Source organism: Anopheles darlingi, chromosome X (assembly GCF_943734745.1).
Source record: "Anopheles darlingi chromosome X, idAnoDarlMG_H_01, whole genome shotgun sequence".
Classification (NCBI taxonomy): Eukaryota; Metazoa; Arthropoda; class Insecta; order Diptera; family Culicidae; genus Anopheles; species Anopheles darlingi.
The window spans coordinates 515,001-530,000 of record NC_064873.1 but is presented as its reverse complement, the minus strand read 5'-3'; the positions used below and the strand labels follow the sequence as shown (position 1 = coordinate 530,000).

Here is a 15,000-nt window from a genome sequence, read left to right as displayed (position 1 = left end):
CTATATATGCACATCATATATGGAAATACTAGACATAACGACCTGCTAATAAGTATGTTTGCGGTGTAAATGACGCTGCTATTATAGTTGTACAGTGCTAATCGAGGTATAATAAACGAACAAGAAAGGACATAATCCAACCCGGAGTTATCTGTTCGTCAGCCTCTCCTTCCTTACCTTTTATACAGCCGTTTAGGTTTCTACTACGCTTGCCGTTCGGGGGGCTTTGGCTCATCGTCCAGCAATTCCGAAGCTTTTCCTCGCAAGCTTGAGGGCTTCTATACGGAGCCAGCACAGTTCGGTCGCCAACCTGCACCACCTGTGTACTCTCATATAGTACACCCTACAACAAATGAATAGCGGATTTCATCTGGTAACTGTCTACATCTCTAGTTGTTTAATTGCATAATTTGGGAAGGGGTGGAGCGGATTGAAGTGGAACCCATGAATGGGGTAAGGGATAGGGGGAAGAAGGTTGATTATCGGAGATATCATTCTTATTTTTAAAACAAATAAGTTCTCCCTCTGTTTCTCTTGTTGTTCTCCGCGATCATGCACCGGAAGCGCCTACCTCCTATACTCTGCTGTTGCTGCTGCGTATCGAACGAGGCGACCTATTCTAAGCGGATTTGATGAGAGTCAGTCCACCGGGAGCCAGCGGATGGTTCACGCGAATCGTAGCCGTCTTCATGGCCGGGCTAGCCGGTTGTGACTGTGACTGTGGCTGCACCTGGTGCTTCTCGCTACCTTGCACGTGGGCCAGACACTCGCGGAACCCGACCAGAAACTCGTCCGCATTCTCGCGCGTAAACACCATCGGCGGCTTCAGCTTGACCACATTGTCGTCCGGCCCGTCGCTGCTCACCAATATCCGGTGGACCGTCTTCATGCGCTCCACCACCGCTTTGGCTGCGCTCGTCGCCGGTACCCGCCGCTGCCGGTCGCTTACCAGCTCGATGCCGACGAACAGACCGGTACCGCGCACGTCACCCACCAGCTCGTACTCGGCTGCGAGCTGTCGGCACTGTTCGAGCAGGTAATGGCCAACCAGCAGGGCATTCTCCTGCAGCCCCTCTTCGTCGATCACGCGCATCACCGCGTTCGCGATCGCACACGACACTGGATTACCACCGTACTGGAAGGAGGAAGGAGGGAAGAGATAAACAACCCATTGGAGCACACGAGCGCCGCAACCATACCGTATTGAAGTAGCAGACGCCGGTCGAGGCGAAACTTTCGGCAATCTCGGGTGTCGTCACGACAGCACCGACCGGATGGCCGTTCCCCATCGGTTTGGCGATCGTCACGATGTCCGGGATGATCTGATGCGGCTCAAACGCCCAGTAGTGCGTACCGATGCGCCCAAACCCGACCTGCACCTCGTCCGCGATCGTCACACCGCCCGCCGCCCTGACAGCTCTGTTGTTGTAGCCACAGAAATAGGGGTTAAGGCATTACGGGTTACGGTACGTTACGTTACGTTACGTGGTGTCGGTGTATATGTCGTGAAGCAGCGTGCACACTTACTCGTAGACGCGCCGGAAGTAGTTGGGCGGTGGAATGATCTGCCCACCGCAGCTCTGCAGGCTCTCCGCGATGAAGGCGGCCACGCCGGTCGGGCTGCGCTCGAGCAACCGCTGCACCTCGCTCGCGTACAGCTCCCCCAGATCCGTCCCGGGTGGATAGTCGCAGTCCCGGTACTTACCACGGTACACATCCGGGCACGGTGCCTACGGACACACGGGTGGATTGTCAGTCAATCAGTCGGTCAGATGCAGATCCGAGCACACCGCATTCAGGGCCCGCACTGAGAGTTATGCTTACCACGTGTACAAAGTCTGGTTTGGGGTCGCCGCCCGGCTGATTGAACTTGTACGGCGAGATATCCATCACGGCGGACACGTGCCCATGGTAGGCGCTGGGGTAGCAAAAAAAAACCAAAAAAAAAAGCCAATGATGATTGACGACTTTGGATTTCGATTTGGAGTTTTTAATGCCCAAGCGCGTGTACTTACTGGTCGAGCGTGATGACCTCATGGCGGCCGGTGTGCTGGCGGGCGAGCCGCAGCGCCAGATCGTTCGCCTCCGAGCCCGAGTTAACGAAATAGCACACGGACAGCCGGCCCGGCATCTTCTCTGCGAGCGTCCGGGCGCACAGGACCAGCTCATCGTGCAGGAAGCGATTGTTGGTCGATAGCGTCGCCAGCTGACGCCGGCCCGCCTCCACCACCTTCGGGTGACAGTGTCCCACTAGGAAAAAGAGACGGAAGGAAAGAGCGAGAGAGAAAGTGAGAAAGCGAAAATAGAGGGTAAAGCATCAGCACCCAGCGACCTCTATATAGCGCGTCTGGCTCGTTATCTGCGGCCCGCACTTAGTCTGTAAGAGCTGTAATGCCCGACATGCTCCTAAGGGTCCTTTTTTTTGTCAGGGCGACTGTTCAATAGACTCGCTGATAAATCGCTTGCGCCTGCCCCCGGGGATCTCGCATTATCGCCTAGACCTGCTCGACCTCCCCGAAAAAAGGGCATCCGGCCTATCTGGCCCCGTGTGTCTCTGCGGTGGGCGCTCTTTGACCACCTCCCCCCCCCCCCTCTCCACCCCCCCCCCCATCCCATTTGATGGTGTTAGGAAGGGGGGAGGGCAACCGGTAGGCGAAACGATAGATAACCGTCATTGACGTCAGCTATCGGTCAGACACTGTAGCAACCACTATCGCCAGCAGCAGCACTCTTGGGGTACTCTTGTAAATCGAGGCCATCGCTGTATAGCGTGTGTGTGTGTGTGTGTGTGTGTTTGAAGTGGTTTTGCTGCATCATTAAACAACACAGCCCGCCACACCCCCTCTCCTCTTTCGGGACTGAGTAGCGGGGTGCTAGGAGCGTCAAGTGTGGTAGCGTGACCAGAACCGGCTTCGGTCAGCCGGCAGCACGTGCACAAATCGTGCTCTGTCATCATCATCGTCGTCCAGTCACCCCAGTCCCAGCCGCATACGCATCCATCCCATCCCATTCCATCCTGTCATCCGGCGGCGGCGGCGTGACGTCACTTACCGTGAGCGACATTGTTGATGCAGTCGAGGTAGCGGGCACCCTGCTCGTCGTACATGTACTGGCCCTGGCCGCGCACTATCTTCAGTGGATCGGCCCGGTAGAACAGCTGGCAGGACTTGCTGGAAGAGCGTAAGAAGATGGCGTTGTTTGAGGGCGTCAGATGCAGGGGAGCGGGAGGGTTCGGTGTTAGAATCGATTAGCAACACGGTATCGTCGATCGATCGTTTGCTCGCGCGATGACGATGCAGTTGACCTACTATTACTAGTACTACTACTACTACTACTACTAGGACTGCTACTGCTACTGCTGCTGCTGCTGCTGCTATACTGCTAGGGGCCTGTCCATCGTCCCAGCAGCAATGCAGTACACCATTTGGGCGTCTTGTTGACCTTGGACGCGCTAGTAGACACTTCTTGGGAAGTAGTACCAACGGCACGTGGCCCACCCTCCCCTTAAAGAAGTCAGGCTGTTTTTTTTTTCATGACGAGAATACGAAGCAAACAACAATCAAGCATCAGGCAAGCGACACCACACCAGCAGCAGCAACAACAACAGCAGCAGCAGCAGCAGCAGCAGGACGAGACTGTGGCTGACCTTTTATCTCTCTCTCTCTCTCTTTGTATCTCCTCGTCTACTGGCGAGGGTCGGCCATGCTAAAAATAACGCCCAAAACAGTTGGCGTGTGTCGTGGGAGTACAGCAGCAGCAGCACCAACAGCTGTTGGCTCGCTGTGTGTGTGACCCTGGCTGGCCGAGGATACACCCGCGCGTAACCTTGGCTTTGACGGAGGGGGAGGAAGGAGGGGTGGCAGGATTGGTACAGAGAGAATGATAGAGAGATGAGAACCTACCCGATGTGCTTGTTGCGCAGCGCAATGGTGTCCGCCTTCGGCATATCCTCGCGTGCATCCATATCCTTGCGCCGGATGGTTCGAGATGGTCACTGGTCACTCGGGGCACACTACTTCACTTCCGCACACACCACACACACACACACACGCGCGTGTTGCACGGACAACGGGGCTAAAGCTCAACGCGCACGCAAAGCCACGGACGGATGCAGGATCGGGTGGAGGCGACGATGCGGACGCGAACGAGGACGGTGGGGGTGGGGGGGTGGGGCCAGGTGCCAGGTGTGCGCGCCGTGGCGTTTGGCGTGGTTTTGCTGCCACCGGGATGACAAGCAGAGAGCAGACAACGGAGTCAAACTGAGGCAATAGCGAGCACCCCAACCGCTATTTGTACCGCTCAGCACCCAGGCGGCAGGCAGGCAGGCAGACCAACCGACCGACCGACCGACAGGCAGCAAGCTCGCAAGCGCCGCCGCTGCTCCACTTTAGTGCCCCTCTCTCTCTCACTCTCTTGCTTTCTCTCTCGTTCTCTCTATCTCTGCGGAATGAAAAGATCGTTCCTCTCGCTCTGATGGCACGCTGACGAGCCACCGAGTGTTGCAGCTTATCACGCTCATGCACTTGTTTCTCTCCCTTTCTCTCTCTCTCTCTCTCTCTCTCTCTCTCTTTTTTTTTTCTATACTTTTTTTTAACTCAGTTCTACATTCGACCTGTAGCCGTAGTGGAAGAGCGTTGAGCTTGTGTTGCAAGGACTCGTAAGAGAAGGAGGAGAAGGAGGAGAAGCAGAAAAGGCTCATGCACTGCTGAGCCTTCCCTGCTGGAGTCCCCTAATCGAGCGCTTAGAACCACTTACCTGTCCACCATCAGAACGTACGCCGCTTCGCCATGGCGTCTGCTGTTGGATGCCTTTATTTACCTAGCTTAAGTGTGCGCGATCATCATCATAATCATCCTGTTCATCATGATCCGTGTTGCCTCCGTCGTCGCCTTCACAACAATAACCAACCAACCAAACCAAAGCAACGCTGCGCAATAAATCAATCCGGTGGCGCATTCGCCTGCCTGCCAGGTTGTTGTCCGTCCGTCCGACATCCTGTGCCCCACAGAGCGAGCGTGTCAGCGACAATTGCAGTAAAACCGTCGCCTGCGGTCGTCATCGTCGTCAACAGAGCGCCCGGACCGGCCAATTGATGGTCCTCCGGGTGCCAGTGCGTGCCAGTGCCGGCGGCGGACACCCAAACACCACCGTGGCGGACAAACAGATTTGTTATTGCTGGAGCAAAGCTTAAGAAGCAAGCCCTCTGGGGTTTTTTTTTTTAGTGTAAAGCAGATTACAACGCTCGCATACACACACATACGCACAGAAGCGCAAGTAAAGGCGGCGGCGAGGACATATGTCTCTGTGCTGCGTCGACCTATAAGGGGACGATATTTTTTGAGAGTGATAAGCAGCCAAGCGCCACTCGCCTTTGAAATTTGGCGGGATTGAAAGCGCCGCTTCTAGCGTATGGTGCGGGGCTGACCAAAGCAACGCGTGTAGTGTACACCGCAGAAATATCACAGAGAGAGAGAGAGAGAGAGAAAAAGAGCGAGTGGGGCAGGTCAACGGACGTCTAATGATGGCGTTAAGGCACTTTAACCTGTGGCTTTCCCTCCCTCCCTCCCTCCCTCCCTTCCAAAAGCGCGCAAATGAAGCTGCAGGCGTGCGTTCTTAGCGTGGAGAGACTACGGCGTATACGGAGCGCGCTGTTGCAATTGGGCGCGTATTGAACGTACGCGACACTAGTTTTGATCACCACCACCTTCCCCACCATCTCACACCTACCTGTGCGACCGCGCCGGTGTTCTAGCAGGGTTTTCGCGTGCGCTCGTTCGTGCGATTTCGTGATTACTTGCATTGCATTCCATTCAACGCGGCTGATGATTTCACTCACTTCAACCGACGTGACCGACGCCAGTTTCGATCTCTTTATTATGTCATATATATATATCTATGTCTATATATGTTCACCTCTCTATAGATATACATATATATTTATGCTCAGCGGCATGCTTTTCCTGCTGCTTCCCACACCACGTGCTCCTACCACATTCCCGCGCATCATCCCCAATCGAGAGGGCTCCGAGGGGAGATGATGGTTGATGAGAGGGAGGGGACAGTGGAGAGGGCATTTTTTGCTCCTACTTTCCTCATGTGCATCTGCATGTGCTGTGTGTGTGTGTGACACTCACTCTGGACTTTGTCTCGATCGCGCGCCTTTTTCCACTTTAGCTACACAGCATCACTGAGTGAGCATGAATTTGAGCGAAAGTTGCTGCTGGATTGCACCTTCTGCTGAGGCCTAAAAGTTCATGACAACGCTCCAGGCTGGGAGGATATTAATCAACAATGCTAGCTTTACCCATGTGCGTTAGCAGAACTCTGTCCAATCTCTGTTTTATTGTTTTATGTGTTGCATATGTTTTTGTCTTGTTTCTTAAAAAGAGGTATGTTTCATCATTCTCATAAGTAAAGCATTCGAAACAAGCCGCGATACTTTCTTTCTTTCTCTCTTTCTCTCTCTCTTTCGTTCTCTCTCTCTCTCCGCGCCATGGCTACTTTAAATAATGTACAACAATTCGCCACTGGAACGTGTGCACGCGTGTGCGTATGTGCAGATGACGGTTTATGATAATGTTGTGCGTGAGTAAGTCCGACAGATTTGCCGCATCGTTTATTTTCATTTATATAATTTCGCATTCATCTTACCGAGGATGAGATATGTGCACGGGAGAGTGGGAGCATACCTTAGTAGCACGCTCACTTAACGCAACATGGTTTTATTTAATGTCTAACGCCTCAACTCCCCCCCCCCGGCTGGCCTACCTCTACCACTTACAAACCGTATTCATTGAACGTGTCTTGTCTTCCACGTCTAAACGCGCGCTTCCGCTCACTACAGGCTACAACGAGTAGTGCGTGCTGTGTGCGTGTTTCCCCTCCGTTGAGCCTCCACCACCGTCCGCGCGAAATGATCAGGTTTGATTACAAAATCGTGTTTCGTTACCCTAACGCCCCCCCCCCCCCCTCCCCCTCTCCTCCTTTACAACGCATTGCTAAAGCACGATTTTGATTTGATTTCAATGCCATCATGGTGCACCTATTCGCGAGATGCAGAACGCATCTGTAATCGTCGTGCACTGCTCTCTCGCTTGGGACGTTTTGTGAATATTGAAATCACTTTTGTCGGCGTTCCTGGTTTACTTGTTCTTTTTTTATTATTTTTGCCACAAAAGCCTATCAGCACTGTTACAAGCTTGGTTCCTAATCGTAACATTGGCAACTCGACTGGTTCGATTAGGGTGGGGCAGGAAAGTATGGTGATCCATACCACCGTCTTAAGCTCCTTCGCTGGTGCCCTCTCTTTTTCTTTCTTTTTTTTCTCTCTGTCTCTCTCTCTCTCTCTCTTTCTCTCTCTCTCTCTGTCTCTCGCTCGCTCGCACAAACACACACTGTCATTCTAGGCATCTATTTTTCCTTATCGTGTGTCATCATTGATTTGCGGGTTTCCTGATAAAAAAAACCCTTTTATTCGTTTGTGGCGTATGCGCTTACTGCGATCGTTCGAAAACAGATACACCTACTCCACTTCCTCATATTAGACGCTGTGCAGCGCTGCCCACCAACCGTGGTTGTCAGGCCGGAGCAGAGTCATAATTTACTCTATGTATTTCGTTCCTAAAACAATTTCCTGCAATTTACTAATCATTTACGGCTATGTTGCCAAAATCCATTCATGTAAACGAAACGATCCGAGAGACAGAGAGGGAGAGAGAGAGAGAGATAGAGAGAAAGAGAAAAAGGGGTGGGGTTGATGGAGGTTTGAAGGTGAAGGACACCATTTAAATTTTTGTTTTGTAGTCGCATCCTTACTCACCCTGGTAGGCACAAATACAAACCAAGCTTAGGGACACTTTTACGCATGAAGAAATGAAAGCGGCAGAAATCACCCGGAATCGCAATCCCACCCTCCCCTTTCATCACCCATTGCGAAGAAAAATGGCGCTTGTATTATTATGCAGCATCATAACCGTATCTTATTACCTTATATCTTAAACGCTAAAATCGCCATCTATCGTTCCGTGCACCGCGCTACTGCAGGCTTTCACGTTATTCCGAAAATTCATTGTTAATCCAAATGAGATCTATACAAATTTCTTCGAGTGTGCGCGACATTCTGCTCTCTTGCTAACTCAATCCTTACAATCCTTTTTTCTTTCGGTCTCTACATCCCTTTGCAAACTATTCTTCATAAGTCTCGCGCAATACCAGACACGACCGCACAAACAATTTTCAAAGGTATTCCAAAGAAAGAAAAAAGAAAATCACCAGAATAACCACAAACAACAATTCGTCTGTGACTCGTCTCCTGCTAACGTCTATTAAAAAGTAGAAATATAGCAACCGCTCGTCTCATCTAGACGATTGGAATCTCCTCTTTCCGTGCCTTTTTTTTCTTCTTCCTACTATACAACACGAAATCCAACTTTCGCTGCTACAGTGGCAATGTATAATGGTAGTACTGTGGGTGGGAAAAGAAAGATTAGCATTACAATAAGGCTAGCATGTAACTTAGTGTTTATCCTATAAAGTAAATGAACACCATCATGGAGGAGGAAGAGACCAGGAATCGACAGAATCGAGGGGAACTTTGAGGACTAAAGGAGGTGGCGATGGAGAGGAGAATTGAAATTATAAACAACTCCACAGACGCACACCGTGCCGTGCTTTGTTGATACTGTGCAGAGAGCACGAGTACGGAACACGAAATCGCGGTGAGTGAATTGGAGGTAAAGATAGCTAAAGCTGAGATTGACCGAGGTCTCGGTTGCCTTGTGACCACGTTTTGTTAACAACGGCAAACCGAAATTAATCTAGTAATAGTAAGTTAGCAGCCGTTAGCTGAAAGCTCGGCACATTAACAAACGCACACACAAACACATGCACACCTTATGTTATACTTGCTAGCAACGGCTTCCAACTCTAAAGTTTTACCTTCGCACTTTTCTCTCTCTGCTTTCTTCTGAAACTTGAAAACCCTAAACCCCATGTTTGTTCGTGTGTCAACTACGCTACTGACTTCTACTTGGCAATGCGACCAATGGTCGAGGGTACCGAGGCAGCGGCGGCTGCCGCCGCCCCGTAGCCGGCAGCCATTGCGGCAGCTGCGGCCGCGATCGGATTCGGATGCTGGGATGCTTCCTGTAATTGGACACAGTTAACCGTCATGTTGGAAAAGTCGACCACGATCGGCGCAGAGATGACGTGGTGGTTGACATTCAGGTTGATGCTCTGCTGCTGCTGGTGTGCGGGTGCAGCACCGGTGACCGTGGACGCCGCAGTAGTGGACGTTTGCGGTGGTGGCTGTTGTGGTCCATGAACATGCCCCGATTGATGGTACTGTTGCTGTGCCTGTGGCGGCGGTTGCTGGTGGTGATGCTGATGTAAATGATGATGCGAGGGCGGCTGCTGCTGCTGTTGCTGATGCAGCAAATGATGATGATGATGCTGGTGTTGATGTTGGTGATAGTGTTGATGCTGGTGTTGATGATGCTGCTGTTGCTGCTGTTGCTGCTGTTGCTGCAATTGGTGGAGTTGCTGTAGTTGACGTAAATGCTGCTGCTGTTGTTGCTGATGGTGGTGATGAGAAGGCGGAGGTGCAACCGGCGTTAATGGTTGGCATGGTTGCTGCTTATTCAGCTGATGCAAATGCTGCTGCTGTTGGTGAAGATGGTGCGGATGTGAGTTTAAAGAAGGGATCGCTGATGCCATTGTCGAGGTCACTGGAGGCTGCTGTTGCTGCGGATGATGTCGATGTTGCTGGAGATGTGGAGCTGGCCGTTGCAGCTGCTGAAGTTGACCCGGTGCGAGACCGTATCCAGTAGCATTGGAAATCGTCGTGTGAGGACCAAGAGAGTGCTGGTGGTGATGAGCATGCTGTTGTTGCTGCTGCAGCTGACCATGATGAACCTGTGACAGTCCTTGTGAGGGAGTAGTAATAGATGGTGCGATAGGATCGGGTTTTGCCACCATGCTCGCCGGTTTCACCGACTGCGGATACTGAGACTGCTGTGCCATCATCGAGGGCAATTTGTTCGGTACAGCCACTGCCGGCGCTGGTGTAGCGCCCAACTGTGAATAGTGGCTCGCGCCGGCCACATCACCACCAGTTGTAGCGACTAACTGTTTCGAATGCTTTTGTTTTGGCTTCTGTTTCGATGTTGCTGATGGTGGTAGCTGCTCTTGAGACGCAGGCAGGTTGTGATTGTAACTATCGCCGTTAGTAGCGGCGTTACCACCGATACCGTCACCCTCCTCAATTGGATGCCTCCCAACCTCTGAGACGGTCTCCTGAAGAGGCTGTTGCTGCTGCTGGCTGTTGCAGTTGAGAGAAGCGCTTCGCCTTACACCACGCTGTTGATTATGCGGCCGAACCGTGCTCACACACTTACTGGCACTACATCCAGTCTTCGATGACGCGCTGGTTGTGGGTGGTAGTGAGACGTGCAAACCCGTAGGGCACACGGTATGGCTCACACCACCGGTTGGCTGGACTAGTAACTTCTCGACCGTCACTGCTTGTTCCGCTTCCATGCGCTGTGCACAGCCCTGCGCTGGTGCCAACTTGTGGTGCGGTGCTGACTTTGAAGTTTGTTGCGCTGTTTTGTGGCCGATTGCAGCCGAGCTTCCAGACTGACCTGGTAACGAGGAGATACTATTGCTGCTAACCGTAAGCGATGAGGAAGATACGGCATCACCTCCTGTAGCATTAATAGCGCTGGCTGACTGCTGCGATATTAGCTGTGTTCCGCCGCCGTTGTGGTGATTCTTCACGCTATGCTTTCGCTCCTCCTCGACCGGTGCCAACCGTTGGCAGGCCTTTAATACCGTTGTGGAAGATGATGTTGATGCGACAGTGGAGGAAGAGGAGGAGCAGGAGCCCGAGGAAGCGGATGATAACGTTGTTGATGGTAGTTGGGCTGGTGCTTTTTCGAACACATGCGGATGGTGGTGGTTATGCGCTGAGAGAAGTCCTCCGGTAGAGCAGGAACCGCTGCTGATCTCACAAGATGGTGTGCGGTGAGTATTACCACCAGTACCAACACCGATACCACCCACCGAACTATGACTATGACTATGATGATGATGATGATGATGTTGATGTTCACTCGCTTTCTGCGCGGAGCTGAGTAGGTGGTGTCCGCTCAGCGGATGAGTAGTGGATCCATGGCTAGCACCGGTACACTCGTTGCTACTACTACTGGCGCCATTGCTAGCGGTGGTAGATGCGGCAGCGGCAGTTGCGCTGGGGTTACTAGTGGACGTTGTGGCTGCCAGGACGAGGTTCAGCTCCGCACCGATCGAGTCGAGTCTTTGTCATTTGGAGTTGAGCGCTGCATTGATCTGCGTCCACAGCTCCTTCTTGCAAGATTTTGACCTGAGAAGGATGGAAAGGAAATATATTTAACAAGATAAAAGCATGCATGATCGCTTGCATGATTGTTATTAACGTACCGCTTGATCGATTGCAACCAATCTTTAAACTGAGCGCTACCCTCAGGCGTGATCGTAAATGCGTTTCGGGCCGATAGAATCGTGCTGGTAAAGTCCTCATAATCCTGTACCGTCAGGTGATAGAGCTTCTGGTGAATGCACTGGAAGTACCTGGTAGTGCAATGGGAAGCAGAAAGTTGTTACATTACATTACACCATACGGCCCCGCTCGCTAACACCCCGTACTTACATGTTTTGACACTTGTTCATCAACGGCGTCAATGCCGATCGCAGATGCTGCATCACGAGGGCCGGATTGTTGCGGGCGAGATAGAGCGCTGAGTCGATGGCGACCTCGTGTAGCACGAACGGGCTAACGATTGAATTGACGACGCAGATGCAAAACTGATGTAGGTACTGGGTGCCAAGCTTCTTGGAGATACCGAGCAGCCATTTGACGTCTTCACCGTACGGTGGATTGCGAGCGTACTTCGCTTGCGGTCGATCATCGTGCACGCGGCGGGCGAGCGTTTCGAGCGCGAGCATGCCCGCGTTGTAGGTTGCTAGCAGATAGCGTAGTTGGGTCGCTGTGAACTGATGGGGATGACGGGCGCGCACCTGACCACCACTGGTACCACCGGAGCTGACCGAGGATCCACCGGTACCAACGCCACCGCTGCTTTGAGGTGGGTGTGGGCCGAGTGGAAACGAGGATGGACCGTATGGTGGTGGAATTCCAGCACCCGGTAATGATGGAAGTGACTGTGGTCGCATACCGCCCGGGCCACCCATGGGCTGCGGTTGTTGCGGCGAAGCTTGCGGTTGGCCACAGCCACCGGGTACTACTCCTTGCGGACCGGCACCACTGACGAGCTGTTGTTGCTGTGGCGGTACGGGACCAGGGCCTCCTACTCCAGGATGCTGCTGAGACTGTGGTGGCCCCGGCTGCGGAGCCTGAGGACCTCCCGGACCATAGAACTGCGAAGGAGGTCCGGCGCCAACGGGTACGGGATACTGCAAGGACGGCGTCCCGTAACCCTGCAGTGGTGGTGGCGGCCCTGGCTGTAATGATTGCATTAGTTGGTATGGGCCTGGGGGTCCTAGCGGCTGTTGCTGCTGCTGGTAGCCACCGACAGCTGATTGCTGCGGCTGTTGTTGCTGTGGCGGCTGGGGGCCACCGCCCTGGGGTACTCCAGGTGGTCCCATTCCCTGTGGTTGACCTGCGTGTCCCGATCCAGGATGCGGTGGCGCAGGTGGCGGATACTGGAATTGTGGCGGTGTCGAGAGGTACATCGGGTGCATTTGCTGCTTGGCAGCGTTGGCTGCTGCCGCGACAGCTGCAGCAGCAGCCGCCGGATATGCGAGATGGCTCTGATGGTATAGCGTGCCCTGCGGATAGGCGTAACCGTACGGGGAGAGACCGATTGGTGCCAGGGCAGCTACACCCGCCTGATACGGTTGTGCCGGTGGTGCAGGTTGACCTACAACAACCGGCGGTTGCGGCGGCGGTCCTGTGCCAGGTGGTTGTTGCTGTTGCTGTTGAGGTGGCGCTTGTGGTACAATACCCTGTTGCTGCTGTTGCTGCTGGCCCTGTCCGGACAGTTCACCGGCATCCATCAGTGCCATGAAGTTGACATTGAAGTGATCGTGGTGTTGATCATCGGGCGGAGGATCCAGCTCGCCGCCGGGCGTGTTGCGCAGAAACAGATCGTACCAGTAGCGTGACACCTGAAACAATACCTCCGGATACACCCCACCACCTTTGGCCGCGTTCTCAACCGTGATGCAGGCTCGTTCGAGCATCCGCTCGCTCTGCTCTTTGCACTGCAGAATTGCACGCTGGATCTCGTTCGGGTTGAGGGCGGCCGCGTGCGGTAAGACGGACAGAGCTAGCTCGGCCGCTGGATTCACCATGTTGCTGTCCCAACCGCGCGATGACGCCCGATCAGCCATGCCAGCTGCCTCAGGTGGCGTTAAGTGACCCTCCCATGTGTCGATAAGAAAGGAGATCGCCGGTGCCCCGATGTCCATCGCCTGTCCGATGATCCAGGACACGTGCGATGAGTAGGTGCGGGACAACCAGTTGGAGCTAACGCAGTTGTGCAGTCCGAGCGCGTACAGACCGAGCTGAAAGGCGCACATGTGTAGACCACGATGCGGGCCCTGATGATTCTGGCTGGTGGATGCCTGTGTAAACAACGAGGTCGACGATGTACCGCCTGCCTTCGTCAATACGTTTTTGGCGAGCTCGAACATGAAGTGTGCGCTCGCCTCAGATGGCTGATTCGGGATGGACGGGTACGCCCGCTTGCCCTTGTAGCGTGAGTCTTTCGACCGTGTCGTCGTAACAGCACCCGACGATGTGCCGGTCGATGATGGAGTTACACCTGACGCAGTGCCACCGGTCGACGTGCTAGTACTGGTCGTGGTGCTGGTTTGGCCGGCCTGGCTCTGTTGGGTGGCCGTCGTTGGTGGCAGCACGTTCGCTGAGGAAGAAGAGGAGGCGTTGGCGGCAGGAGCATTACTGCCACTAATACTGAGTCCACTAAGGTTAAGCTCGGCTGCCTCGGCACTGGTGCTGCTCTGTGGACGACTGTTGCTGGCTAGCGGGTAGTCTGGCTGCCCGAGCATGTAGCTGCCTGCGCCACCAGTACCAGATGATGCTGGCTGATCGCCACTGCCAGCGCTACTACTACTACCACCGCCACCATTGCCCCTTCCACTAGCCAAATGATGATAGGAATGTCCTCCTCCATTGCCGCCATCGCCATACTCGTCCAGCCGAAGCAACTGAGAAGTCTGGCTGCGAGTCGGCGGATTGTTGGAGTAGTACGAGGGCATGAGCGGTGTCTTGATGAGTACGTGAATGTCACGGTCTAGCAGTTTCTCCATGATGCGACAGATCTTGCGCGGTTCGTCCTTGTAGTAGGCGAGCAGCATAAGCGCCAGGTCGCCCCGTTGCCGGCGCGTGCCTTCACACAGCAAAGGATGCTCCGCCTCCGACACGTTCGCCTTCAGTCCCAGTGATGCGACGGCTGCCTCGAAGCCTAGGTTTTCGTCCGTCGGCAGCCGGTGCGGGCTGCTCATCACCTTCATACGGTTTTCGCGGCCAACCACCGATGGCATCACCAACGCATCGAAGATGAAGCTTGCTAGCATAATCGGGAGCAAGGCTTCGCCACGCGCCTTCAGCGTACCGTCGCGTAGCTGCTCGGCCCGCTCGCGGATCATGCGCAGCTCGGCACCACCGAGCGGGATCCGCTTGAGCAGTGCCAGTAGATCGGACTCCTGGTTCGCCAGTTTCACCTCAAGCGGCTTCGTACTGGCCGGTGGCCGACACAGCTCAAGACCGAAGATGCACACACGGAATGCTAGATGGTAGTGCTCCGAGTTCTCAGCCAGCACCGTGCAAAGAAAGGCACACTTGGACAACGTGGCCGATGCCAGCACGCTCAACTGGTGCGAGATGGGGTTGACGTTGTGCTTTTTGCCCTTCTTTTTCGGCGGCGGTGGTAGATCGATCATCAGGTTTGGCGGATTTGCCAACATCTCCTCCGCTAGACG

General features: G+C 53.8%; 3 protein-coding genes across 6 annotated transcripts in view; all 3 read right to left on the bottom strand.

The window, feature by feature from the left end:
- Positions 1 to 15,000, bottom strand: part of LOC125949535 (uncharacterized) — a 47,915-nt gene that overhangs the window by 29,440 nt on the left and 3,475 nt on the right. The window lies entirely within an intron of this gene.
- On the bottom strand, positions 356 to 4,320 carry LOC125949609 (alanine--glyoxylate aminotransferase 2-like). The gene is made up of 7 exons (XM_049676801.1): positions 3,903 to 4,320; positions 3,052 to 3,170; positions 2,016 to 2,250; positions 1,825 to 1,918; positions 1,528 to 1,730; positions 1,200 to 1,419; positions 356 to 1,135 (listed from the first exon to the last, which is right to left on the bottom strand). Exons 1-7 carry the CDS (start codon positions 3,962 to 3,964, stop codon positions 620 to 622), a joined length of 1,449 nt encoding a protein of 482 aa, XP_049532758.1. The 5' UTR covers positions 3,965 to 4,320; the 3' UTR covers positions 356 to 619.
- Positions 11,179 to 15,000, bottom strand: part of LOC125949159 (zinc finger SWIM domain-containing protein 8 homolog) — a 12,219-nt gene continuing 8,397 nt past the window's right edge. For all 4 annotated transcript variants that reach the window (XM_049675920.1, XM_049675945.1, XM_049675937.1 and 1 more), the window contains exons 4-6: positions 11,687 to 15,000; positions 11,458 to 11,607; positions 11,179 to 11,380 (exon numbers count right to left, since the gene is read on the bottom strand). The exon at positions 11,687 to 15,000 is cut by the window's right edge and continues 2,703 nt beyond it. In XM_049675920.1, coding sequence (XP_049531877.1) covers positions 11,320 to 11,380; positions 11,458 to 11,607; positions 11,687 to 15,000 — 3,525 coding nt within the window. In that variant the 3' untranslated portion in view covers positions 11,179 to 11,319. The remainder of the gene's footprint in view (positions 11,381 to 11,457; positions 11,608 to 11,686) is intronic.